The sequence below is a fragment of the Cryptomeria japonica genome, chromosome 4, assembly GCF_030272615.1.
Source record: "Cryptomeria japonica chromosome 4, Sugi_1.0, whole genome shotgun sequence".
In the NCBI taxonomy this organism is placed as follows: domain Eukaryota; kingdom Viridiplantae; phylum Streptophyta; class Pinopsida; order Cupressales; family Cupressaceae; genus Cryptomeria; species Cryptomeria japonica.
Window position 1 is genome coordinate 603497276 of NC_081408.1, and position 25234 is coordinate 603522509.

Genomic DNA, 25234 nt, shown 5'->3' on the forward strand with positions numbered 1-25234 from the left:
TAGGTTCTTGATTAATCCATTTACAGGGTGCTTTCCCAGAATATTCAAAATTAAATAGAAAATTTTCAGAAGTAACAACAGGAGGGAAAGAAACAACTTGGTGCAATTCTGAGTCATGCAGAGTATTGTATAGTGGGTTGTGCGGCGGGAAGGCTTCAACAGCTGTATCAGGAGGTCGCTGTTGGTGGTGCAGCATCTCGGTAGCGTTCAAAGTGTGCAAATCAGCATCAGATTTTTCATCGGGTGGTGCAAGCTGACAGTTGATCTCAAAACTAAAATTGAACTCAGGAAAAAGGGGTGCATCATCTGCTGGTGCATCTTCATATTGTGTGAACAATGCAGCCTTACGCACCTCTACCAGCACGTCTTCAAATAGGAGGGACCGTTCGATTGATTGGCCCTCAAAAACATCCTCAACGGACCCTTGGATCGCATTGTCCATTGGTGAGGCTGTTGCAAACTGCTCTTCAACCTGTGGCTGATCCACAAAGCTCACTTGATCATCCTTCTGAACACTGTCCTCATCAGTTGCAGGGATAATAAATTCATCTGCTACCTTGGTCTGATTGACTAGTTCATCTTGCTTAACAATTGGCAACTCCATCCTTTCATCATCGGGGAGTGTGGTGTTGCATTGATTTTGCGTTCGTCTATACTCGTCTGCAGCAAGGTAGGCACTCCACACTTTGTTGGTGATGCTCTCCTCTGGTTCTTCCAGCAGTCCAAATTGGGCTTTGAGTTGATTGACTGCTTCTATGCATAGCGAGCAAGTGAACTCTGAATGTGGGGTGCGGTGAATTCTGCACCACCAAGGTGACAACACGTTCTCCAAGTGTAATTCCTCACCGAGACCAAACTACGACTCCATCCGGCCAACGCACAATAGAATTTACTTGCTAAGTATCCTATCCTCTCTTGAGATAAGGAAATCCCTAATGCTATTTCAATTTGATCAATGGGGACGACCTCAAGGTTTTGATTGTCAGGTCTTGACTGCAGGATAGCTCAACGGTCGATGTGATTTGCTGGGAGCACAAGGGGACTTACGTTTTGCAACAAGGTGGTCTGTTGTGATTCTTAGACTATGAAATAAAATCAAAAGGGAAGGGTTCAAGAAGCCTAAGGACAAGGATGATAACAATTGATGCAGCAGGTAGACAAATTTTGATAAACCAGTTCTTGTTTCACTAGAGATACCCTCACAACTAGACAAAAATGGTGCAAGCTCCAAGGCACCCAATTCTGGCGCAGCCTAAGACGAACACCTGCAGTTGAACTAAGCACAGTTTGGATTCAGACTAACCGTGCACGGTGACCTACAATCAGTAGACCCCCAATGGTATGAACCAGAAATGCATCAAATACCCCTCCACACTTCACCATTAAAATCCCTGCACTCTAAAATTTAACCAGCTGAAAGAAACCATGCAAATAGGATGAAAACAAGACAATAAACACCAAATCAATGTTTATATATTGATTTCAGCTGCCTATTACAACAATGTCTGCAGCATCTCTATGCTACTACTAAGATCTAACCTATTCTATCTTCTAAAATCTAGCTACAAAATTCTAACCAACTGTCTAACTATCTAACCCTTTACAAAAGAAAGGCCTCTGCCTTTTATAGAATTTACAATATTGAATTAGAGGCTAGGATGGATTGCATCCAAGGGTCCTGATCTACCTTCCAGAAGCTGGCAGCTTTAACCCATGCCCATTAAACTCTCAGTCATCTATCCAACCACTATTTCAACTACCTGCCACTATTTGGCTTTAAATTGGTCAATTTGGCAGTTGAACATAACTGTCCACAAAAATATCTTGCGCGGGACCCATAGGCAGTTTTACAATAAAACAGTTTCAGTTTAAAACTGAATTCCTGGAATTAAATCCAGTTGTGTGCTTTTCCTGAGAACGCATGATTGTTGCATTCGGAGTGTTCTTTGGTCTTTGGTGGTGAACTTTAACTTGTTGTCCGGGTGGCACACTTCCCAATGTTCAGTTGCTCTAGCGCTCTTGCAGCACGTTCCTGTATCTTCCTCTTCAGCTCAGCGCCTGGCTTTGTCGTTTCACACTTTCTCCTAGTTCTTCTGATGACGTCTTGCAAACAATCAATTGATTTCACTCCAATAAATTAAATAATTTAATTTAACAAACATCAAATTCTAAACGTTTGGCTTTGAGAAGCTCTTTGTGAGATGTATCTTTTAAATGTCGTCTTTCTCTTCGAACGTGAAATCTGATCCTTTGTCTTGATGGTGTTTGGGTGATCTGAATCCACTAAAGCATCTTGGCTTATTGGTGAAATAGTGATTTTGCCCTATTGTTCAATTTCGGCCTACAAGTTGGTTTGAAAATATCTAAGTTTTAACACCCCTATCTTCATTGGCATTTTCGAGCTAAAAGCCATTTTGAATTATTGAAATTCGACCTAAATGGTGATTTTGCCAATTTCGGCCTGGAGGGTCATTTTGAAAATTTCCAAAGTTTTAACACTTTTACCCCTTCCACGAATTTAGTTGTTCCTGGCAATTTCAAGCTAAATGCATAAAATGCGAACTTGGACGTTATGCGCGATTTTACCCTTCTTGCTCAATTTCAGGGTGAAGAAACTTTTTGCAAACGTTAAAGTTTAACTTTTTACCTCATTCTGGCGATTTTCGGGCAAGAGTGGCATTTGCAAATGCTTTAAGTTTAACGCCCTTTTGCATATTTTAAAGTTTTCCCTTTTGGTGCGCCGAATTTCGGCTCAAAATGATCTTTTGCAAACTTCCTTCACTTTTTTACATTTTACCTTTGTCTCCCGAAAATCGGCATATATGGGGCTTTTGCAAACTTTATAAAACATTTGACATTTTATCCCTATCCGTCAAATTTCGGCCCTTAAGGCGATTTTGGGAACTCTTCTATTTTCGCATTTTACCTTTTGGCGAAATTCGGGTTACATTGCTCTTTTTTGGAATTTTCGGCCTGGGAGCCGATTTTGAAAGTTTAAGACGCTTTTTTTTTTCGGGCTATTCGAAGACACTGTGAATTTGAAACTTCTTCCTTATTTTCAGCATTGTGAAGCTTTTACAAGATTTTTGGGATTTTCCCCCTTTCTGCGCGATTTACAACTTCGGAGCCATTTCGGGTATTTTCATCTACACTAAGCGATTTTCAATTTAATTTCTATTCGGCCGAAAAGCCTATATTTTGCGATTTTCGCCATTATCGATAGGAATTTTGGGCTTCCTATTTCGCCGTGTTAGGCCGATCTTGGAGTCCCACACTTAGTTTTCACTTTCGGGCAAATAGGGACGATGGCAAGACTTAGACTATTTTGGCATTTTCGACTCATTAGCCGATTTGGCGAGGCTCTGTTTATTTCGACCAAACAGGCTCATTTGAGCGAACCTTAACTCGACACTTTGCTACAAAATGCATGACTTAATCTTTTATTTGTTGCCTTCGATTTGCAAAGTCGGGACTTTGGCAAATGAGAGGAAATTGCGACATGCTTCGGGATCACATTAACACTGGAAATGGCTCGGGAGACTCAAACATTTAGGAGAAAGTACGCAATTCCATGTTTGATCTCATCGGGACTCTACTGACCCCAGGTTATTCGGCTTTCACATTGGGCATTCACCTTCTCTCTTCAATGCAGAGCAACAGGGAAAACAAAGGAGGTCCTTGTAAAAGACGGGGTGAGGTGTGCACAACGCACAACACATGGTTATGGATGGGTGGACAGACATTAGCCACCGTCCACTCATCAACATCATGGTCACATGTGCAGAGGGCCCATACTTCCTTAGAGAAATTGATTGTACAGGGCATTGCAAAGATGCTGATTTTTGTTTTAGATCCTCAGGGAGGCTATCGAGGAGGTTGGGCCACAAAATGTGGTCCAAGTAGTGACAGATGCAGCCCATGTGTGTAGAGCAGTAGGGAGACTCATTGAGGCAGCCTATAGACACATTTGGTGGACCCCATGTTGTGTGCATGCCATGAGCAATGCACTCAACGACATGGGGAAGATTGACTGGATTAGAGGAGTGGTCACTGACGCAAGAGATGTGCAGATGTTTATCTGCAACCACCACACTTCACATGCACTCTTTAGAACCTCCACGAAGGAGTTCTTGAAACCAATTGAGACCAGATACGCATCCTATTTCATTTTCTTGGAGAGAATGATTGAGTTGCAAGAGGCATTGCAACTAATGGTTATGACTAATGAGTGGAATAGGTGGGTTGAGGCCAAGATGGAGCAGGGGAGAAGGGTGAAGGAGATAGTGAAGAGTGATGTGTTTTGGATTGATGCGAAATACATTGTCTCCATCATTTCTCCAATATTCCAGGTGATCAGATATGGGGATGGTGATGCACCTAACCTTGGAGAGGTGTATGAGTGCATTGACTCTATGCTTGACCAGCTGAGGGTTGTTGTGCGAGTGAAGGACCCCTCTCTAGCATTCTACAATGAGCAAATCTGGCCTATCATTCATCGTAGATGGGACAAGTTGAACACTCATTTGCATATAGCTGCCTTTGCCTTGAATCCTAAGTGGTAGAAGGCTAGACCGGGTAGAGTGACACCGAGTCAGGATGATGAGGTGAAGGCGGGTTTCTTTAGGTGCATAGAGAAGATGTTTGATTCCAGAGATGCCAACACAATTCACACTGAGTGGAGAAGATTTGCCACTCTTAGAGCTTATTCAAATGCGGCAAAGATGGATATAGAAACTATGGCATAGGAGGACCCACTTTTGTGGTGGAATTGTCATGGCCCGAAATCTTTGACCACCACTCTAGCCATCTGTCAGCTATCCCAGGTTTCCAGTTCTTCAACTGCTAAGAGGAACTAGTCTACATATAGCTTCATCCACTCTCTTAAGAGGAACAAACTTACCTCTAAGAGAGCAAAAAAGGTTGTGGTTGTACACAGTGCTTTGCGTCTCATGGACCGCAAGACACTTGTGTACAAGGAGAGTCCAGCAGCATGATGGGATGTAGAGCCAGAGGAGCCTTCACAGTTTGATGAGGATGATCCTACCACTTCAGATGCAGGGCTGGTTGGTGTGAGCTTGAGGGATCTTGATCTTCAAGAGTCCAGCAGTTCCAGTGAGGAGGAATTCGCAGATGATTAGAGGCCTCCATTAGCTACATTTTGAGTTTTGGCATTTTGTCTGACTCTAGTCTCTTTTGCAATGATATTGCTATTAGTATTTGTATTTGGCTACTCATTGTAATGATGAATCATGTAATCATCTTTATAGACTTTGCAATGGCATCAGATATTCATATTTTCCATTTTCAATATAATAGAAATCTCCAATTTGACAATTTCATTTGTCAAATTTTATTTAGCAATTAGCATTGAAGAAATCTTGGTATTTAGATTTAGTATTTCAAATTTCCTATAGTTTCATTTGAAATGTAATTCTTATACAGTTATACTATCAAACATCTTTTCAAAACTAGTTTTTCAAGTACTATATGTATATGTATAACTATATCAGCACCACCACCACCCCGCCACCATCCCCCCGCTGTCCCCAAACGTAGACCCTTGGTCCCCCCGTCCCGAAAACCCATCCCTACGTCCCCAACGCCCATGGAACACTAGTTTCTATATTACCAAGAGGACTCTTATAAAGTTATGCAACTTATGTGATTTATTCATTTGCATGTATAGAATCTATTTTTTTAGTGCATTTCTAAGTTGCCAATTCGGATACAGGTTTGGGTTTGGGTTCAAGAACCGGGTTCCCTGGTATAGAAAATTTTTGAAAAGGGAATTGGGTTCATTTTAAGTTCATTAGTACAAAAACAATGTAAAAATTATATATATATATATGCAACCTAGAAGCATGAATTAAGATTAGAATGTCACATAGCATCATATAAACAACAAAACGACCATAAACTTGTACTCATAGCATCATGATCATACCATCATAGCATCATATACATCAAGTTCAATATTAAAATAATAATATCGAGTTCAAGTATCATTGTTTCAACAATTAAATATCTGCTCTAAGCTGCAATTAATAAAAAACCTTAGTGCATTTGTCTCAAATTCCTATTAAACATAGGCATCAACAAATAATGTCTAGCACCCATCCATCCAAACAATTGGAGAGATAGGTTCCTTTATTTATGATACACACACGTGTTTGTAAACCTGCATATGCGACTCCTGACCTTCTACATTAGTATGATAAAATACAGCCTACACATGCCAAAAAGAACCTGAAAATCCAAAATTTGCAAGGCATGTGTTTGAAGGAGAGAATGGAAACATTTAAATAAGTTGCCGAAATTGGTATGGGTATGAATACTGGTACAGTATACTGATACAACAAAAATTTTGTGGGGGACTGGGTACGCCCAGTATAAAAATCATAAATATATAGATTAAAATTAAAAATATTAATATTTAATAATGATGTACAAATTCTACAAGGTTTTAATTTATAATTTTATATTTTATATTATTTTAATTAATAATTTTATGATATAATTATTAATATAAAATTTAATAATTACTTGATGGAAAGGCAGTGATTACGAGGTGGGAAATTTGGAGGAGATAATTAGGCCACGGTATTGGGCAGCTTTATTGATGGTCCCCCATGCAGAGGAATGACGATCAGAACCGAGGTGGGAACTTAGGAGGACACCTTAATATACTAATAATTATTAATATAGTATTTAATATGTAATTATATAATTTAATTAAATAATATTTAATATACTTTTATTATTAAATTATATAGTATAATTATTAATATATAGTTTAATAAACAATATATTGAACTAAAGATTCTGAGTCTTGATATTGAGACCAAGTTTGAATCCGAAGAGTATTCAAGAGAAAAGTTTGCAATGTCGGGCATAAATGACTTGTCAAGTTCTATTCCTTTAGCAATCAAAGACAAAAGTAAGTTTCTACCTACACCAATTAGCTTACCACAAAGCCTGCTTGGATTGCCAAATTGATCAGCAATGATAGTAAGGCCTGTAGAAGAGTAGGGGGCAAATCCAGACCTCAAAGGATGATAATATTTCCAAGGTGAGCACCAAAATGATCAACGCAGTTACAGATTCACTTGACGTCAGAGATGTTCAAATTTTCCCATTTGTTTAGAGCTTTTAGTTTCTAGGATTCAAGAATAAAGAATATGGTTTAGGGTTTTTCAATGTCGAGACACAATCCAAACCCCATCTGATTCCACGCCGATTCCATGCAGTCTCCAATTCTAGGTCATTTTAGACCCGGAATCAGCCTAGTTTTTGGTTAATTCAGTAATATAGCATTTAGATATTCTCTAGTATCATTGCCTCTGATATTTTGTCCATGTCATCAGTAAAGAGAGTTATATTTTTATTTTTAATCAAAAGTCAATTATAGTCATAGATGAATTCTGATCTATGTTACCCCGAGTTTCCAGGACGGGTACAGCAGGGGACAGGGGTACGCATTTCCGAGATGATGATTTAGTTTGCCAATTTTGGGGACAGCTAGGGGGCGGCAAAGGGGACGGCTATATAAAAATAGGGAAAATTAAAATATATAGAGAAATTTAAAATATTCATATGAAAACATGGATAAAGCATGCTCATATACATTATAGAACCTTAACATATAATAACTAGCAGAGTTCTTATGACAAATTTGTATTAAATTGAGAGTCAAAGTCAAATTGCTTATAGAATTCATTGTCAAAAATTCACTGTCAATATGCAGAATTTATGGGAACGTCCTCCCCTAGGAGTCCTTGTCCTCGGGAAGTCTGAAAAAAAACCAGGGACACATCCCCAGGTAACATAGATTTTGATTAATCTTATAAAAACATTTGCTACCATACTGTCTATTCTGTCTATAAAAGCCATGAACAAATTAGCGTATCAATGAATTTAAAACCAACATAAAAAGATTTCATACAAGCATACTCACAACTCATTAATGCATTTGCTTTTATCCTCTGCTAGGGAATTTTCAAGATCCAACTGAAGTGACATTAAGTCGGACTGGAGGCTACCAATTTGCTGAACAATGCCAGGTGCTGATACGTACATCGGTGCTGCACCTTGGTTATCTATCAACATGTACAATAAGCCAAATATACAAAACAAAAATATGTTGATGTGTCAGTATCACATCCAAGTTGCAACAGAATTAAGATATAGATGAATTCTCACCCAGATGCTGTACAACAAGCTTCCTACAAAACCTTTTTAAATTTCATACAATCTCAACAAAACCTAATATCCATGGAAAAATTGTGGTTTTATAAGTACACAGAAAACTAGTCTCATACTTGTATGAATGCTTAAGAGGTCCCTTATTCGATGAAGCAATGTGTCACGGTCATCAACTGCTCCTTGTTCATGTGGTTCAGATCCAGCTTCAATTAAAGATAGGCACCGCTCCTGAAAAATCCATGCAAATCCCCATAAATTAAGTCTCCATCTAAACAAGGTTTTTCTGTCCACAAGCTTTCTAGCTCATTAATCTGACTGTTTACATACAAGATTTTTCAGAACTCTAGTCTAAATATTCTACTACCACAAGATATTAAAATTCATTGTGAAAATAAATTCATCAATCAGACTACTCTGTAGAGCCTGTATGACCAAACAGACCCATAGAAAATATCAGGACCCTATAACACAAGTTTTTTTCCTAACAAGCCCAGACTCGCTCTTTACAGTAAAAAAAATCATATCACATTCTCAAATGAGAAGCATGCAGGCTATCACTACATACCACTCGCCCCGAAGTTGCCTGTACAAAGCCTTGTAGCTCAGATTCTATAACTCTAAGTAATTCATAAGCTCCATTCATAGTCTTTCTTTCTAACTGGCATGCAATTTGCAAAAACTGATGTCGAGCCAGCTGATTAACCAAGTGTGTAATGAACTGCCAATGGAAGAAAAGTTAATCCCACAATAATAAAACGCAAATCATCATGAAAACATGCATTTTGTTTTTTTCTTTAGTTCTGAAAATTATTATTTTTCTGGTGTAACAGTGATTATAACAATTTTAAATTTTAGGTTTTATACACTTCAACTTTATTTTCACTAATTAAAATCATATTGCAAATTTCCTGCTGCGATCAGATGATTCTACCTTTAAATATATAGAGAATTTTCAGTATTGACAGAAACTGAAAATGTCTAAACATTTCATGGGCAGGTAAAGTGTGTAAGTATATTTTCATGATGTAGTTATAGCATTACAAGCTACATGCCATTTTTATAATCATGTCAGAAAGAGAAATTACACTTAATTCTAAATCATGAAAACTCACAAATCAAAGATTATTTTGGTATCACTATTATAAGAAAGGTTGCATCATCACAATCTAGAAACTTCCAATGCCTTACTACAATTTCCAAAAGTTTAATTTTCTGAATTATCAATTGCATTAGGCTTCAAGAAATATTTAGATTGTCGGCCATCATGATATTAGTACTATATTTATGACTCTCATGTTCTTTTCCTCTCTCATACTCTCAGAACCCTTGTCATGTATCTTTTAGTAATATTCCCTACATCACAGGCTATCTTCTGTAACGTCCCACCCTGTTGTGGAACACTGGCAACTAAACTGTTGCAACCTCTCTTGTTTTTAATTTAATTAAAAAGTATTTGAGTTTCCTTTATTTGTGTGATCTTTTAGACCTAGATAGAATTTGCAGAATGGTTTTTGTTTGTGTTTTGCAATGTTTCAGATGGTAAACATATATTAACTTAAAATCAATATTACCTTCAAATATCAGTTCTAAAAATCAACAACATGTTGTGACCTAATCACACATCACTCCATTCCAAATGAGGACCCCCTACTTTTTAGGTCTTATTGGTCTTTTGGTTTTGGTTTTGGTTTTTTGGGTCCTTTCGCTGCAGTCCCTTCCCTCTCCCCAGTTTGCAAGTGTTTTTGATGAATTCTGATCAGGTCTGCAAGTGTTTTGAGCAAATTTGACTAAGTTTGGAACTTGTTCTGTCTAATTTAGGGTATTGTGTCATGAACCATGCCTAATTTATGTATAATAAAATTCTAATCCATAATTCTTTTTTTGTACATTTATATTGATGTATTAAATGTTGATGAAATATTTACTGATTATCATATTGATGTATTATTACATTGATTATTCTAATACATTTATATTACTATATTATTTACTGATTAATAATCAATAGTTGATTATATAATACACCAATTTAAAAATAATAAGTAAATACTTATATGAGTTCCCTATGTTAAATTAATGAGGGAACATTAACCCAAAAAATAAATATTAACACAATGTAATTAAAGAGAATGATGAGCAAAAGGAACGATAATCCTTAAGAAAACGGTACAAGGGGGAGACGTGACTTTCAATAAAGCCACATCTCTCTCCAAAAGGAAGCATAGGACCATTCTTACATTATTTAAGGGGTAACCGATACTTGGCAGGAGGAAAAGAACCATGGAATAAGAAGGCAAGGATACGGTCAGCCAAAAGCAAGAATAGAATAGAAAGAAGCACAGCAGAAAAGAAGAAGAGGAGGTACGGCAGACAAGAGAGAAGAGTTTGGGGCAGAATTAAGTGAAGAGAAATTCCAGTGGTGGCAGTCCAGCCTGTCACAAAAGGGCAACAACAGTCAGCAAGGAAAAGGTAAGTATGACCTGACACTATTACCTAAGTTTCAGGTTTCATACATAATAAGTAATTCGTAGGACATGAGAATATTCTGAGTTAAATATATTTCAATATAAATAAAATAATATATTAATATATGATTCGGTCAATAACTATGATATAGCCCAGCAGTAGGGTCTGCTGTTAATACAATTTAATATTGGTAATGCAATTGATACTAATAATTTATATCAATATACTGATTACAACTAATTCAAATGGCAGTTCAATAAATTAATACAAAACATTGATATAGTTTGATACTATCAAGAATATCAATAATGGTAATAATTAAGCAATGCAAATTTACCAGATGTAATGATAACATAATATGTGGACAAATCACTGAATAATTAATTGACAATGTAATTTAAATAAACCATATTAAATTTAATTACTTAACCTATAGATGGCAGTGAGCTTATTCTTCGGCTTTCTCTAATACTTGCAAAGATAGGGAGTGTGTGGGGGAGAGGCAGAGTAAATCGGTCACATGGCAAAAATGTCCCAACATGGGTAGTAAACCTTGAGGGAGCCGCATGTAGACCGTGTCATGCGCCCTTGGCACAGTAAATCTTCCATCTTGTAAGGATTAGCAGAATAGGGAGGAAGAGTCTCATGCAATCTATGGGGTGTAAATCACACGACACGAATTAACAATCCATTTAACTTATTGGAAATACTTTAACATTTCATTATTGGCATAAGTAAATGATTGATAGGTGTGCATAGTATTAGCTATGGTTGGATAATATGAGAAAAGATCAATTTGTATAAAGGATGAGCTCCTATTCCTAGATCCTAAAATTATTGCTTTATTTATGTTTAAGGGTGATTTTAGGAAGGGGACATCACATTTTGCCCTTCAGACTTAGATTTGTGGTCATTTCCTTATGATTTTGGAAAATCTGAATGTTGTGATGAAGTCAGGACCATTCAAGGAAGCTTCTAGTGAGATTTGAGCGAAATCTTAACACTTACTATTTTTAGTAAGTTTCACTGCATCCCAAATTGGCTTTATTTTGCCAAAAAACAAACTTACTATTTTTAGCAGTTTCTATTTTTAGTGTCATCCTATCCTCGTTTGCCCTAATTTGATGTTTGGAAGTACGTACTATTTTTAGTAAGTTTACTTTTGGCAGGTCCATCTCAGGCAGTGGTCATGACACTGACGACAAAGCATTCTTGAAAATCCAAGTCTAAATCAGAAAAGTTGAAAAAGCAGACAAGTGGTCAGAAAAATGGCTAAGTGTGAAGTTCTTTCCTGAAGTGGAAAAAGCATGGAAAATCTTCTAAGGCACGAAAATCCACTTCAATTCGAAAATGGCAAAGAAATCCAAGAGGTAGCCAAAAATGTCTAAGGCAAGAAATAATTCCTAATTCTTCACAAATTCCTCTTGCAAGTGAAAATTCTGCCCAAACAAGAGACTAGGCGCCAAAATGGCATAGAGGAGGAATTTTCCCACAAGGCAAAGAATCCTCCACATGATGAAATTTCCGCCCAAGGACAAGCATGGGTGACAAACAAGGGTAGGAGGAAGGGCGCCAAAACAGGGTCTAGAAGGAATTTCCTTCCAAGTAAGAAATTCCTCCATCGCCAAGAAATCCCACCCAAGTAGGAGGAAGGGCGCCAGAACAGGGTCTAGGAGGAATTTTCCTCCAAATTCAAAATTCCTGCACATAGAGGAATCAACACCCAAGTTGAGGATGGGGCGCTAGATAGGGGGTAGGGAGGAATTTTCTTGAAACATCAAAAATCCTTCTTCATGTGCGAATTCCGCCCAAACTTGAAGAAGGGCGCCATATTAAGGTCCGAGAGGAATTTTCCTCCAACGAAGAAATTCCTCCATCATGGTGAATCAGCGCCCAAGTTGGAAAGGGAGCACTAGAAAGAAGTAAAGGAGGAAATTTCAAAATTCAAGAATCCTCCAAAAAGGTGGAAAATGCTCCCAAGGACATAATTGGGAAAAGAATTCATGATCAAGGAAGAAATTCAAAACTCAATAAAATTCCTTTCTCAGGAAGAATTACGCCCAAGATGAAGAAATTCCAAGGCACGAAGAAAATTGACTAGAGAAAGAATTTTCTCTCTCCTAAATTCCAGAGCTCAGAATGGAAAAAATTCCTAAAAAATTGGAAAAGTGACTGATTGATCAAAAATCTCCTTTAGGACAAGACAAACACAAGAACACAAAGAAAATCCCTGAGAATAAAAATTCCCTCAAAATAAAAATTCCCTCTACAAGAATTTTCTCTCTCCTGAAATTCCAGACGTACAAGATTTCTTTCCAAGTGGACAAAATTAACAAAATTCTTTCAAGAAAGGAAAATCTTTTAAATATCTATATTTATCCAAAAGGGAAAAATTTTCACAATTAATGAGTTGGCGACATGCAAAAGGAATATTCCACATTTATGACACACAGCTCAAGGAGTTTTTTTAGAAACTTCCATTTTTAAACTCCACATTGATGGCGGGGTCCGTTTGCATGACGAGTTGTCAAAGGAAACATGGCGCATTTTAATGCAACTGCCAATTTTAACCTTTCGCCAACTTAGCAGCTTGATGGGAGATTTCTATTTAAACGCCGGATGGGAATTCATTTCTCTCACTGGTTATTGGAGAAAATTCGAAGTTAGAGAGAAGAAAAATGTTTGAAGCAAAGTTTATATTTATTTTTTTCAGAAGTTCTTGTTCGCGGACGTTCTATTTTATTCCAAGTTTGGAATTTACAGGTTCGAATTCCTTCATCAATTTTTTAAATTCTTTGATTATGATATTAATGTTATTTATTTTCTTTTGTAGGAATGGCCGAATCCAACAAGGCTGGAAGCACTTCCCAGCAGGCACAGACTAAGAATGAGCAAAGAGGATTCCTTCCAGAATCAAAAGATTATGTCAAAGTAAAAGGAAGTCGGTGACACCAACTTAGGAACATTCCGACTAACTTAGGAACATTCCAACTGGGAGAATTCGGGAAAAGAGTATTTCGAACAGTTGGACGTGCATCATCAGCCATTGCAACCAAGATTGTCAAGAGCGGGATTGTTGCAGCTGTCGGCTTCCCTCCATCCATCTAGTGCCCGGAGCTGATTATGAAGTGCACGAAACACTATAATGATGAGAGAAGAGTAATTTTGGCATCGGATGGCAAGCTCCTACAAACCTGACAACTCAAGCAATTGGAGAAACATTTGGAATTCTAGCATACCAGCCCATGACCTATAGAACCAAAGAGAGAGCTACGATGAGATATGATGCTGGCATTGAAAGATGTGTTGGAATAATTATTAAAGTCTGGATGTAGAAAGCAAAGCCACACATTTCCAAGATGACAAAGCAGATCACTAGCATGGACTTCAAGCAGAACTATGTCAACCTTCTGTTGATGTTGAGTAGAATGTTTTTCTTCATTAGTGAAGTAATTTAAGGGGATGAAATTGTAGATTGGGCAAGGTTGATCAGTCACAACTTGCATGAGCAGCTGAAGAATTTGAAGCAGTCCCAATCTTTTTATATGAGTTCATATGTCATCTACTCACTGGCAAGAATGGGCAAATTCAATGCCTTGCCAAGAAAGGGACCTATGGGAGGTGGACCAGGCCAATTAATGGTTCACGAGTGTTGTCTACAATTGCACTTGTACAACACTACTTCTTTCAAGTTGGTAAGCAACACCTTCACCATACATTTAACCAAATTGATACAAGGTGGATTACATACAAGGTTGTCACAGGAGGCTAGAAAGCTAATAAAGAAGTATGGAGCCTGGTATATATAGTTTCCAAAATTCAATTATATCCAAGTCCAAGGGTTTTCTGATCAGCCATTGTAAAGACCTCAAGTCTTCTTTCGCTCTGATTCTCAATGTTTGTCTGAACTATTGATTGTTTGTTTTCTGGTTTTTCTGAATTTTATAATTTTTTGGGGTTTCTTGCCATAAAAAAGCAATGCATATAATAACATAGGAACTTCTGAAAAAATTTAAAAAAAACTAAATTGATAATATTGTAATATGGGCAGAAATCATTTATTGTTTCTTATTCATTTATTTTGAAACATCTACATTCACATGCATACACGGTGGATGATCAGATTTCTTCTCGATAATCTCCTGACAAAAAGCAACTTCAAAATGATTGCTATCTTCTAGAATCAATGGAATTTCTTCGTACTTTTGATACTAGAGACTCCCCTATGATGGCCACCTCTCTTCTTGATTTTCTTTGAATTTTTGGTGGACTCCTTACTGGAAATCACCCCCACATACAACCTGCCACCTGCTGCAAATGAAGACTGTGAGACCCAGCCATACAACCTTTGTAATTGATGTTAATAATCTGCCCAATAGCTGCTCCAATTCGATTCAACACCTGGCTATATAACTCCCTCAATCAGCTTGTAAACCCTTGTATTGTTCTTCCAATTTGCTCAAATAGAACCTCTGTATGAAGCTCTCTTGAATGCCACTTCAATGGATATTTCACCACCTCAGAATGGCTGCAACACTGAAGACTTCTCACTCTCCAATGGCTGATTGCAAACAGAAACCCTTGGCTTCTCCTCACAATTCATAAAAATGATAGAAAATGCTCAATAGAATGAAATCAATTTCATTGAGGGAGTATTTATAATTCCTCCTTAGGGCTCGATTTCCCATAAAAGACATTAATAACATTTAAAATGTCATTTCATTAAGACTTAGAGAAAACATTTAATATTTCATTAAGTTTGGCATTCATAATTAATTCCTCAAATGGCCCCCTTTTCAAGATGAATTGACCCTCAAGTTATAACATTGTGTTATAACTTATATTATCACCTTTTAATAAATAATTATCATCTAGGCCAATTAAACATTAATAACTTCTCGAATATTCATTATTTCCCAATTTCGTCTGAACCAGGGGGTCAACCACTACGTTCATTGTTCATCTGACTGCCTTACTAAAAATAGTAAGGGTCCCTCTCCAACATCCCTTAACTTACTATAAATAGTAAGTATGAGAAACTAAGCCCTGTAGCCCACGCAAATGTCAAATCCAAAATTACCAAGCTCTGGAGGAGAATAATTACCCATTCCTTGACCAAGTCTTTGCTTCAAAGGACCCTCTATCCAACCTTATTAGCCTATGAGGGTCAACTGATAGGCTAATCCTACTACTACACTGATGACTAGCTAGAAGGGGACATCACAGCCGTATAAGTTGCCAAGGTATCCAACAAACAAAATGGTGCTACTGGAGGTGACAAGGCAGTTGACTACCTATGATAAAATCTAAAAGAAGAAGAAAAAGCTATCAATTGAATTTCCAATTGTCGTAGGAGATTACACAGAAATGTGTCCGATGTTGGCAATGGCAAAAAAGTCAGAAGAGGAACTATTATTCTATCACTTGACATTCTATACTGCAAGGTCCCTCTTTGACCCATACAACAAGATTAGGAAGGTTGTAGGGGTGAAGCACAAGCACAAAATTCAGCTAGAGGATTACTAGGCCAATGCCAGGGATGACTTTGAGGTCAAAAAGAGAATGTTCTCTAGATTGTCCCTTAATGTGATAAGATTTTGTGAAGTAATTCAGGTGTCGGATCAGGTTAAAGAAGATAAAAACATGGTCCAACCAGAGTATGAAAACCTGAAGGATAGGCCTATTTAGGCTCCAGATTGGTTAAGAGGCAAGAGTTGACGATCTGAATGTTTTAAGTATGCTAGCCCTAAAATTCACTAGGTAGTGGGTTGAACAGCACATCACAAAGTTGAAGGCAAGTAATGCTCGCCTGACTTACCAGTGGATTGGAGACATGGATTCCCATAGCGAAGCAACGGAGGGGTCATCAGGAGCCCAAGCTGGAGAAGGGGAAATTCCACAAGAAGGAACGGAACAAAGGAAAGAGAAAAAAGTTCCTAGGAAGTCGCAAACAAATAAGACAAAAGAAATCCAGCCGGAAGAATTACAACAAAAAAGGCCAAGGGTGTAGGAAGCACAATCACCGGCTAGTTCTTCCAATGTACAGGAGGTTGAGATGTTCCCACAAAAATATGCAAGGAGACAACCACTAGAAAATATTCTTGACAATCCACAAGCGAAAGATATACTTAGCATCAGCGCTTCCCATCGACCTATTCAACAGAGGAGTCAAGAACAAGAACTTCCTCCAAATCCAAAACAGCAGGATCAAGATGGTTTCATAGAAACAATTCTTAGAGACTTAGAGGAAGTTTCGCAGGAGCAAGAGCATATGAAAGTTCAAGATCAGCCAACAGCTACTCCAAATTGGCTGAAGTAAAGGATGAGAAAGGAGCCAGAGCAAGAAATGGATCCTACACGGGAATTGGAAGAACTTCTGAGCAGAATAGACAAACCGGCAGAGATGAAGGCAGCTAGGAATTTTTCTAAGATCACAAGAGATGAGTCGGGATCCAGGACATTGCACTTAGTTGTGCCTAGAGAAGATAAAGAGATAAGTGAAATTATGCCCGATGAATATGAGATCAGAGAAGTCGACCTAGGGCGTGGTTCTACGACGCAGGTGGTGGAAGATTTTGATGAATCCTCCTTTAACACTGAAAGATCAAATGAAAAGGATGAAGGAGAAGAATAAGGGGCTGAAGAGCAAAAATAGGGCCTTGTGTGAATATGTGCGAAGCTAAAGCATCCACTCAAAGAGGAAGATCCGTTCTTTGTTCTTCCCTCTTCTCTTCCCAAAGCATCCATTAATGACATTGAAGAAATAACGACAAGAGCTCAATATTCTAAAGAATGGGTAGAAGATGCCTTTGCTTCAATTGGAAAATTTATCGAAGACTTGGCTCAATTCCACTAGACAATTCCAGCTATCTTGAAGAGGCTGGAAACTACGGATAGTTCTTGGGAAGATATGCATATTTATCAAGATTTGACAATTTCGCAATTGAGGGCTTTGATGAGAGTTCCTAGGAAAACGTTGGTTGATGGGAAGGTTGTCTAGGAGAATGAAATTTATGACTTCCCAAGGTAGTTTTATGTCGTCTGCACCAACAAAGAGTCAATGTCACTAAAGGAATCAGTCAGGAAAATTCAGGACGAGGTCCTCAATCCAGTTGAGGCACTATTTGCAAGAAGGTTGACTAAGGAAGAGCTGACAGTTGACTTCCTGAAGGACAAATTGCACGAGTTCTTCTTTGTGGAATCCTTTTCCAAGAAACATTTGGAAAATGTGTCCTTGTTTAATAGCACGATGCGAAGGACTTAGGAGGCAACGGCAAGTTGGGAAAACAATTTCTCCAAGTGCGAAGAAGATATTTCCCTACTAGAATTCAAAATGGAGAATGTGCCAAGTGTCTCCATAGGAGAATTGGAGGTTGTCATTGCTAGATTCATTGCATTCGCCATTAATGAGCAAGAAAATGGTCGTCCAATTTTGGACAAGAACCTTTTGACCACATCATGGCATGGTGGCACACTCATTGTTGGGAATGTTTAACCAAGTAGTGGTTGATTCAATGCATCGCAGCCGTCATACTTAATGACATAATGGAGCATTTATTGGATGTGGCCAATTTTGGAGGTGATGGTGCATTAATTACATAATGGGCGACTTTTTGAATGTAGTGGATAATTAATGTATTTTGGGCGTCATTTTGAGCAAAGAGTAATTAACTGATAGTAGGTGTAGTGCATCATTAATATTTATTCCCACTATGTGCCATCAAACTTGGAATCTTTTGGTCAAACCCTAATTAAGGTTTGCATGTTCAATCTTGACCATTGATTGGTTTGTAATCAAGATCGTCCATTTTCCTCCTAGAGGCCTATAAAAGGGGTTCACGCCTTCATTTGTAAGGGGGGAGATTGTATGAAATTGTTGTGATAAGCTATTGAAGTAATAAACAGTGATATATTGTTCTCTAATGGTATACACTTGTGTTATTTTGTAGCTTGCATGCTTTCACTTTCCTCACTTGGATTTATTTTAAGCATTTAGATGAACAAGGTTGATTGCAGTGTTTTAAGGTGAAGATTGCCTGCTCATACCTTTTGTTGATAGATGATTTTTATCAACAGTGCAAGGTTGGACTGAGCTATTTTATGTGTGCGCTTAAAATCTAAATCGTGGGATGAACATTGTTCTCTAATGGTGTTCATCAAAAGTTTAAAATCTTTCAAACACAGCCTCTAAAGATTCTGCCCGCTTCATGTCGTTGTCTTCTAGTGGCGAAGTGTGGTTGATCTCATTCGAATCATTGCTATCTATTGAGTTCTTAGATTTAGAGTAGTTTCCTTAAACCCTTCCTACTTTACTTTCAGCATTTTCCAATTGAAAAATCCCAAAAATAAAAAGATTTCATTGCCAAATCATTCACAAGAATATCCTTAAAGTTACAAATTTGCCAAAATCTTCTTAAGTGTGCCTAAGTCCCCTTGGATTACCAGCATTTCACATCAAGCCAACTGAGTTCACATCCATTGCATAATCGGAACCTTGGAGTCAATTGTATGAACTTGTTGCAATCTTAGCATACATTGGACTTCGATCAAGAGAGGATAAAGTGGCCGTTGGAAAACCTTATTCTATGTTGGTGTGGTCACAAAACACCGCTCAACACAACATAACTTCCAGATTTATTTATATATCTGAAATACAAGTTTTCTATATGAAATGAACACTAGTTCTGCAATATGATTTTACAAACAGTCTTTAAGCATACCCATAAACTGTTCTTTGAAACCTTGAAGAAGAATGGGATGGTAGAGTTATTTGCAGGTTTGATTCAGAAGGTGGCAACCACCTAGGTCACTCAGCAAATGAGTTGCAGCAGCTGCAAATCCGTCCTTTCCACTCCCAAACTATTCCCAAATGTAAAGTCTGTTTTAGGTGCCCAAAAGTGTGGATGTGTGTCTTAAAAAACTAGATGCTTGACCCTAGAAACACTTCACTTTGCAAGAACTAGTTGGTCTGATATAGTACATATATTGCTATTGTAATCACTCAAATCCTCTGAAGTATGGTGAAATGCATTGCATAAACTGCTGTTAATGATAGAGCCTTGCAACCCAAAGACTTGACAGCATCAAAATAGTCACTCTAGCTCCATATATGGCCAAGAAAGGTGTCGACAAGACAAGTAGGCAGCTTACTCAGAAAATACTCCACAAAATCCCTTCAATCCATTGAAATCAGCTATCAAATCTGCCTTTTCCCACTGCAAGGATGAAACTGGCCAATACCAATACTAAACAGCAGTTGTAATAGTTTCTATGAGCTCCAATGTTGTCCAAGAGGGGTCGGCCTAACAAGGAGACACCTCACTCAGAAAACTGCTTCAAAGGTTCATCAATCTTGGAAGCTCTTACAAAATCTGCCTCTTTCTTTGTCGATGAAGATAAACTATTACAACCAACACCAAACAGAGAAGTTTATGACTTTGCCTTGCTTCAAATATGCCCAAGAAGGGGTCATCCTAGCAGGAAGGCACCTCACTCAACCACAACCAGCAAATACACTCCAAAACTGATTTTCTTTGTGCCCAAATGAAACTCCAGAAGTAGATCTCCCAACACACCCTGAGAAGATCTTCCACAACTGCAGGTGTCATGACTTGTGTAGTTTTTCGTCTCCACAAGTTGCTCCATACCCTAGAATTCAGCTAAGCTCCTCTCACGGGGCCCAAGTGAAATGATATCCAACATAACATAACCTATATGATTCCAAGTTGCATTTTTATCACAATCCAAAACCATACGCCCTTAGGCTTTCTTGTAAATGTATATTTAATTTACAATTTGAAGAACATGTTATATATATATGCAATGTAATGTATTATTACTTCTTTGTTGATTCACAATATAATATTTCTGATTTTGCTTTGCTGCAGATGGAGAGAGAACATTAATGAATTTCTATGCATCTCCCACAATGTTCCATCGGTGTATATATACCAATGAAGGGGGACCGATCAAGAGATACCTTGATCAGTCATGTCCTTTGGACATGATCGACTAAGATATCCCTTGGTCGGTGCCTCTTCTTAACCGATCCTAATCGGTTTCATTTGCAAGATATCATTCGGTTGGTAATATAAACAATGTGCAATCACCGATGGTTAATAACCGATAATGAATCGGTGGCAATGCATGATGCAACCGATTGTAATCGTTAATAAACAAGTTTGTTATGACAGATAAACAAATGCATTAACCCGATTATAATCGATGATAAACAATTGTGTTAAGTCCGATAACTAAATGTGTTAATCCGATTATAATCGGTGGCAATCAAAATATGTTATAGCCCGATAATCATTTCTTTATGAAGCCCGATAATCATATGCAAATCTGGACTATCAAATGATAGCCCGATAATGGATCGGGGTTAGAACAAAAAACCCTGATTCATTATCGGTACTATCAGATGATAGTAAGTACATAAATTAGTTTCATAAATGAAGGAAGTTACAACAAAATTAAGGAGAGCATTTATAAATATCAGATAAAAGAATAGTGAGATATGTCTTATCTTGCCGAAGCTATGTACTGTCCCCTACTTGGTTCAAGACAGTTTTAACCGTAATTAATCGATTTCCAATATATTTATAGCTTAACTAAATCGATTAAGACACAAAACTATCTTAACATGAATCCAACCTAGGATGTTCTACCTTTTCTATAGTCTATCAAGTACTAGTTATCTTACCATACTAAATAATTAATCCTATTTTTTATTTATAAATCATTTACGCGTTTATTAATTTAATAATTAATTTGTAATGTCCCCTACCTGATTAACATAATTAATCTATCTCAATATACTAATATTGGTTGATTGAGAGACTAAACATAAAGTCAAACAGTGATATTCGTCAATTTATTAGTTATTAACAAGTACTTATGTATTTTCCTCATTAGACGATCCTCATTAGACAATTAATCTTGTTATTCCTCTTATTGACTATTTACTAAGAGTTCTTTTTAATTCTCATTGATCTTATATTATTATTTCTTTTGATCAAGCATCTTTATATATATATATATATATATATATATATATATATATATATATATATATATATATATATATATATATATATATATTAGCAATTATTATGTATTTGCTTATTACCTTTTGTATAAATCCTTAATACTACCATTGCTTATTAATAATTAATATATATATTGTGGCTAGTAAAGGCAGACAGATCTGACACATGTCAGATCTGGTCTACCACTGTTTGCTGTCCATATTAATATTGTTATTGAATTCTGCCTAAAGACATTGTCGGACTCATATATTAAGAATTCATATGAAGCCCATCCTCATGCATACTACCAAGAGAAAGGATCAGATCGTTTATTATTTTACTTTTCCAAGTATTACCAAAGCAAAAGTACTTTAGTTAATCTGATTTCTTAATTATTACTGGCATAATTAATTGGCAGTATTTTCTGATATATTTATTAACGCAGTGTCCCTGATTATGGTTTAATTGTTCTTCATAATATTATCATTATGTAATCTGCAGATAGTCATTAGCTGAGATACACCTTACCGATCATTACCACAGATTGTGATGTTGGATCCTCTCCTTGATGTGGTATGGTAATAATCTCTTCCTTCGGTTCGCTGATGAGTCCCAGATATTTAGTTATGATGCTTCACACGTCTGAGAACTTTATTTTCTGAGTTATAATCTAAGAATTATTCACTCCCCTCCACACACCTCTAAGTTTCATTTCTATTATATATTCTTTACGCAGCCATCTAGGAAGTTGTGTCTTTTAGTGATCATACCTTTTCAAATCAACAATTATTAGTTTAAGAAATACTTAATAGTTCCAAAATCCATCGGATATATTTATACCGATTAACAAATATCGGTTGTGTTTTAATTTGACTAGTTGTGATTTTGGTTTGACCACGATTTCCATGAGACATGTCTCAAGAGACGAACAAATCGTGTTTTTATTTGAAGAATTATATTTTTGAAACATACGATATCTAGTCTTTTATTATTAATGTTCTTTCTTAATAAAAATAGATATCTTTATGATTGTTGACTAAATCTCTTCCCTTCATATCTTACATTGTAATTGTTTGATAGTTATTATATAAATAATAATAAATAATAATCATATATAACAATAATAATAAATAATAATCATAACAAATAATAATAAACATTAATAATTATATATTAGAGGAAAATCGTGAAGTCTCATAAATGAGACGATTTTCCAATATTATTAAATGTTAATTAATAAATGTTTTTATTATCGTATTTATTTAATCCAATGTCCAAAGAGGGGTTATGACAAGCTATTATGCATCAACATTTCTTTCCCAAGTGCCCATTGTAGATGGTGAAATGCGGCACTTCCGTCAACGTAGAATAAAATGCTTCAAGTACATCCTACTCTCTTGCATATGGAAATCATGCATGCCCTCTAACTGTCCAAACAAGATAACCTCAAGGTTTATAACGTCAGATCATGACTATACCTAGGATAACTTAGTGTCGATGTGATTTGCTAGTAATCACAAGAGAACATACGCATCTGACAAGCTGGCTTGCATCTGGTATGACATTTTGGTGATACTTTACTACTCTAAATGGTTGAAATAAAGAACAAAGGGATAGCGTTTAGAGATCCTAGGGACAATGATATCAATGATTGATGTTGCAGATATACAGATTTCAAATAAAACTAGTTCTTGCTCAGCCAAAGATAAACTCACAACTCCAGGAATGGTGCAAGCTCCAAGGGTAAATAAAAGATTTTCAAATCATAAACATTCATTTGGATAGCCAATTCTAGCACAATCAAATCAAACATTCATGATTGAATTGAGCAAGAATAGACTTAGACTATCCATGTACAAAGATTTACAATCAGCAAACCTCCAATGGTATGAACCAGAAATCCATCAGATATCCTCACACTTCACCATTAAAATCAATGAATATTATCTAATTTGATAAAAAGAAACCATGCAAACAGGAGAAAACAAATGGCAAAACACCATGCTTCAATGCTTTGCTCATCTATTCCAACTACCATTACAACAATTCCTACTCTGCTCCTAATTTTGCTACCTTCGAACTTCTAATTAACTATTTTCTAGCTTTTCTAACCCTTTACAATGAGACAGGCACTAGCCTTTTAAAGTTTTTACATTTTGAATCAATGGCTAGGATTCAATCCATCCAATGGCCAAGATCTTCCTTCTAGAAATCCTAACAGATTTCAGTTAATGGTTCCAACTACTTTCAATTGTTTTCAATTAATCCCACTAAAAGACAAAAGGGCATGGGGCTCAAGACATAAAAAGGTAAATTTGGTCACTGGGGAAATAACTAACTTTCTGGCCCCCTCTTGAATTGTATTAAATTGGGCCAAAAAGTAGTCATTTTACAATATAATAACCCTATTACAATAAATTCAAATTTCTATCATATCCAGTTGTTCTTTCTTCATTTCTGCATATTCCTGTAGCATTGTGTGTATGCCTCGGCCTTGCAGAGATTTGGAAAGGCATCACTTTGGTCTTCTACATTGTGGTGGTGGTCCTTATCCTCGTGCTTTGTCTTCAATTGGCAATGTTTTGTGATCACACCTTCAATCTTGTACTTTGCATCTTCATCCTCTAGCTTGATCACGATCAAATATTCAATTCATGTGCTAGGTTTCCTCTTGTCACCTTGTTGGTGGTGTTTCAGAGGAATCGGGTGGTGTAGTTTTATCACGGTTTTGTGGGTTTGGTAGAGATTTTGGAAATAAAAGATATATCATTTGTTGTTGTGGTAAATTAGATTTTAGACCTAATATTTTGTTGTTGAATATCAGAAAGCATCTTCCCATGGTGTTCTATTAGATTACATTCGATTTGGTGTTTCTTTGTGCAAGACTAGTTGAATAGTTTTGATGTTTTCCATAGATTTGGCAAGTTAATTTGTGAATCCATTTTCAGATCTGAAATAAATCATTAATATATTGTTGAGGGAATAATAGGATCATAAATAAATCCATAATATTCTTTTGGGGACATTTTTTTTTGAGGTCGTACTTGTTTTGTCCAATTGACTCCTAGTTAGTTCTAGAGGCTTGTTTTGGTCTTGTGCATGTTGACCATGTTTTTTTTTAGTTTGTATGGCTTGATTGGGATTGGATTGGTGATTGTGTGCCCAATCCTATTCTTTGATGATAAAGAATCAGTTCTTATGCATACATTTGCAAATTCAAGACTTAAGCCTTTGTTGATAGGGTCATGTGGAAGTCCTATTTCAGTTTATGTGACTTTTTCTTATGAGATGGAATTGTGATGATTCATTATGCATATCTTGGATGTTATGATGTTGTAGTAATCCTATTTTTGAAACCATTGGTTAGAGGTGTCTAGGTGCAAGTTGGGAGTGGCTCTCAATGGGTGTTGGGGCCCTAAAGTGGCTACCGGGGAATCTCACTACGGATTTTCTTAATCCAGTGGTAACCTAATTTAATGAATTAGGGGGTGGGTAGAATTTCACATTAATAAGATAATTTTGGTGCCCCACTCATT

At 36.8% G+C, this 25234-nt stretch overlaps 1 protein-coding gene across 2 annotated transcripts in view; it reads right to left on the reverse strand.

The window, feature by feature from the left end:
- Positions 1-25234, reverse strand: part of LOC131061086 (AUGMIN subunit 3) — a 242100-nt gene that overhangs the window by 39021 nt on the left and 177845 nt on the right. For both annotated transcript variants that reach the window (XM_057994597.2, XM_057994598.2), the window contains exons 13-15: positions 8768-8920; positions 8319-8430; positions 7955-8096 (exon numbers count right to left, since the gene is read on the reverse strand). In XM_057994597.2, the coding sequence (XP_057850580.2) occupies positions 7955-8096; positions 8319-8430; positions 8768-8920 (407 nt within the window). The remainder of the gene's footprint in view (positions 1-7954; positions 8097-8318; positions 8431-8767; positions 8921-25234) is intronic.